The sequence below is a fragment of the Cupressus sempervirens genome, chromosome 7, assembly GCF_028749045.1.
Source record: "Cupressus sempervirens isolate cs-2001-9-10 chromosome 7, ASM2874904v1, whole genome shotgun sequence".
Lineage (NCBI taxonomy): Eukaryota > Viridiplantae > Streptophyta > Pinopsida > Cupressales > Cupressaceae > Cupressus > Cupressus sempervirens.
In genome coordinates, this window is record NC_143124.1 from 198,422,697 (window position 1) to 198,427,092 (window position 4,396).

General features: G+C 34.7%; 1 protein-coding gene across 1 annotated transcript; it reads left to right on the plus strand.

Moving 5' to 3' along the window:
* The first annotated feature begins 762 nt into the window (after window positions 1-762).
* On the plus strand, window positions 763-4,103 carry LOC149546176 (uncharacterized). Its single transcript, XM_089794548.1, has 2 exons — window positions 763-866; window positions 1,238-4,103. Exon 2 carries the CDS (start codon window positions 1,715-1,717, stop codon window positions 3,791-3,793), a length of 2,079 nt encoding a protein of 692 aa, XP_089650674.1. The 5' UTR covers window positions 763-866; window positions 1,238-1,714; the 3' UTR covers window positions 3,794-4,103.
* The last annotated feature ends 293 nt before the right edge of the window (window positions 4,104-4,396 follow it).

Below are 4,396 nucleotides of genomic sequence, written 5' to 3' on the forward strand. Positions count from 1 at the left end.
TAGTTGGATTTGTAATATTTCATTAGTCTTCTCAATATATTGAGAGGAGAGGGGGTGGGCAAAGGGGAAGAGGTTATCATATATTGCTAATATAATGCTGAAAAGATTGAAAAATTCAAACTTTTGATACTGCCGACTAAGATTGTTTTAAAAGAATCAATAAATAAAGGTAGAATCACATAACACACAAATTTATCTAGTGGAAATCTAATTAAAATGAAAATCATAGATTTATCCTCACAAAACTTGCACATCTTATTTTATTAAAATTATATATTGAGAAAGAGAGAGAGATAGATAGAATAGTCAACCATATTATTATTATTGGGAAAGATAATCTTTATACTTAAATTCTAATAGTAGATATATATATATATAATAGTCAACCTTAATAGTAGTTAAGATATATAGATATATATACAATAGTCAACCATATTATTATTATTTGGAAAGATAATCTTTATACTCAAATTATAATAGTACTTAAGTATTGACGGGCGACTTAAACAATTAAATTTTAATTTTGAAACCTAAATTTTATGTGGTACGAGTTTTCGGGTGGTGACAGCTTCTGTCAAGGAGTGAGAAATTGTTTTCAAGGCAGTAAATAGCTGTTTATGTCATCGTTTTTTCATGAGCGTAAGGTGGATATTTAATTCATTCCATGGTTGTTATGTCGGACCAGAGTTAAAGAGCGTGAGGTAGGTAGTTAATTCATTCAGAGAGTGTGCATAAGGTAAAGAAATGCCCTCAGCCTGATTTGCTCTGCCTGTGTGCACCATAGAATATAGATTACTAAGCCTATTTAAGGAACGCTTGTTTCGCCAGAATGTTATGGAAACAGTGCTTGCTTCATTACAAATATGGTAGGGACGTCGACCTATTGTGGTCTTTTTCATGTCATTGCTATGAGATGTTTTATTTTTTATTTTTTAATTAAATTACTTTTGTTACTAGAATAGGTGGAATTGGAAAGATGGTACTTACAAAGAATTATGGTTTCCTCTTAAATTGTAGCTGTTTTAAACAGATGTTAATAGTTGAAATTGTAATTAATAGGGAATAAAAGAAAGTGTGTGAGTTAGTAGTTTGACGTTATTTCTTCTAATATATACTTAGCGTTTCAAACTCTTATTTAGTTTTAAATTTTAAGAATGCAAAAAATTAGAAGAACAAGATAAATGTAATCTTCTCTTACACCTGTTAAACAACAGTATTAACCACTTTCTATCCCCAGAATGTCTCTTCACAATTGCTGGCGCTAAGTTTCAAGGGAGGAACTACGCTGTTCATTTTGATGGATTCTCACCAAGTCACAGAACTATTTCATGAATTTTGTACTGTGAGACAATTTAATTTAAATTGTAGTTTGAAGTGGTGATTCATTCTTTAAGCTGTATATGATGTCATTGTTTGCTTTGAGTTCTCCTTGTTGGGTATGTGATTCACCTTCTCCATTCTTCTTACTTGGTGACTGTATATGGCTCTATAAATGGCTGTGTATATGCCATGACTTGTATTGTATTGGTTAAGCAATAATAAGAGATTTCCCTGCTTAAGAGTGGATGTAGGCAAGGTTGCCGAACCACTATAATTTTCTGTGTTATGTTTTTGTCCTATTTTTGTTATCGCTGTCTTAATATGATTGTTAAGTTCATCTGCTTGAATAAACTTACAATTGGTATCAGAGCTTGGTTGAAAGCAAGGAGCAGATATGGAGTACGGTGAGGTTCTTAGTTTGACTTCAACAAAAGTTGCAGCAAATGATTGGGTGCTCGATACAGGAGCATCATTCCATACTACCTGGCATAGGGAGTTTTTCAAAACCTTTAGAAGTGGCAATTTTGGTAAGGTATTTTTTGCTGATGATAAATTTCTAAATATTGTTGGAAAGGGAGATGTTTTGTTAAAATTAGGTAGTGGAAATAGTTGGCTTCTACAAGATGTTAAGTATGTCCCTCAGCTCAAAAATAGTTCTATTTCAATTGAGCAATTATTCTCTCAAGGATTTTATGCGAGGTTGGAATTTAATAAATGGAAGGTGACAAAAAGATCCTTATTAATTGCAAGAGAAAGTAAAATAAATACTTTATATCTGGTAGAGACTCTCAATGAAGTGAGAGCTATTAGGCACAAATTTCTTAGGCATCCAAAACAACAGTTGAAACGTAAGATAAGAAACTGGGAAGTCAACATCAACTTCAATTCTGCATATAAAAAATTAAAAGAAGAAGTAGTGCCTAAAGATGAAAGAATTGTAATCGATGAAATTATTCCCATGGATATAGATGAAAATCCTATTGAATATTTTTTCATTGAGAATGACATAATGGAAATAAATCAAGGTAGTACTTTAGAGAACAATATAGAATTGTTTTCTAAGTCTAATAGAAAAAAGGTTGGAGTTTTTGTTAAAAAGAACAAGAAATCAATTTGTCTGAGTGCAAAGGAGCTTGAGGCAACCAGACAGAATTTTGCTTGGCCCTTTGAGCCTCTTCAGATTTGTGAGAAGGGCATAGCTGAGGAAACAATGATTCCAGTACAAAAGTTTGATCCTTTACACACAGCGGCAGAAAAGTCTGTGTCAACAATTCATGAAAGGACTGCAGTAGCAGCTGAAATTGCAGCAGAAGCCGCGCATAGAGCAGGGCAAGCTGCAACAGAGAGGGTCGTTGATGAGGCTCGAGAACAAGCTGTTGTAACTAGAGATCAAGCAGAGGTGACATCTATGGGAATAGGAGAAAGGCCACGAAGAAATGAGGTTTCATCATTTCCTGATGATTCCATATGTGAGAATACTGTGCAAAATCCTGTACAAGCAGAAGCTCCAGACGCTGAACAGTCTACCAAAAGGAACAACTCAGTTTGGAATACAAAGGGCATGGCTACGATTTTAAAGAAGATTGATGCACGGGAGGTCAAAATCCCCAAGGTGATCTGTTTGACAGTCCCTGTGATAGAGTGTGAATTTAAGATAACCGGAGAGAATGGTAATGGTCAAAAATTTGACCATTTGGTTTTTCCCATGAAGGGTGCTGACGATTTGAAAGTTACCTTTCACAAAGGCCTAACAGAAGACAACATCAATTCTCAATTGCTTCAAGGCCCAGAACTTTTCTCTGAGAAGAGCATCGATGATGCCTCTGATGATATCAGTTTGACTGCAATGAGAGCCTTGTACAATGCTCTGGAATTTGCACAAACCAAATTTGATAATTATATGGAGAGGGATTACTTCACAAGGATGGTGTGTAGTACCATGTTTTCACCTGAGGTCAATATTCCACTTACCGTGAGTGATATGCAGGAAATATGTCATCGGATCTTTTATGAAATTTGCCAACATGAATCCGAGTCATTATCAATGCCAGTTGTCTCACAAAATGCAGATGAATTTTTATTAGATAATTTCTTCCATAAAACTTTTACCGTGGTGTCGTGGGGAACGGTGGATTTAAGGAAGTCATGGGACATGGTAAAAGAACAAGATAAGTTGCTTCTACTGGTGGACATGCCAGTAATTGGCAAAAATGATATCAAGATTTATGCAGAGGAGAATTCACTTGTGATAAGTAGGGAGATCACAGATGAATGTGACTTGCATTCAAATCACACTGGAAGCATTCCTCAAATTAGATTTATGGGTGAATTTGCATCTATGAAAGTTTTAATGGAAGATATTATGGCGTTAGATTGTATTCAGTCCGACAGAATTTGGAGAAGGCTGATTCGAAGTTTTCTTGAACAGAATTTGGCACAGTTAAAGTCTTCTCAAGGCCTGATTATAATGTAATATTAAAGATATAAAAGCAGGGATGTTATTGCTCATGGCTGTACTGGTTGGACTTCAAGTGGGAGATTGTTGGGTATGTGAAGCTCAAGGGTCACGATCATTCACCTTCTCCATTCTCCTTACTTGGTGACTGTATATGGCTCTATAAATGGCTGTGTATATGCCATGACTTGTATTGTATTGGTTAAGCAATAATAAGAGATTTCCCTGCTTAAAAGTGGATTTAGGCAAGGTTGCTGAACCACTATAATTTTCTGGGTTATGTTTTTGTCCTACATTTGTTATCGCTGTCTTAATATGATTGTTAAGTTCATCTGCTCGAATAAACTTACACTCCTGATCCAAAAAGATGAATTAGAGAGTTTTGGATACCATTTTCGACTTTGTTTTGCTCTGTACAGTAAACTATAAAATGTGTTCCAAGTCTTTGTTTAAGCAAATTATGTAATGTTTTTCTCTAGTTATTAGTATATTCAGACATGTCGCAAAATTGTGAGAACTGGACTTCTCCCGTTGAGCGGTTCTAAAAAGGTTCTCCACTTTGAGACTCGTTGGACTTTTAATATATATATTTTTTAATTTATAAAGTTTTCTATTTTTTAA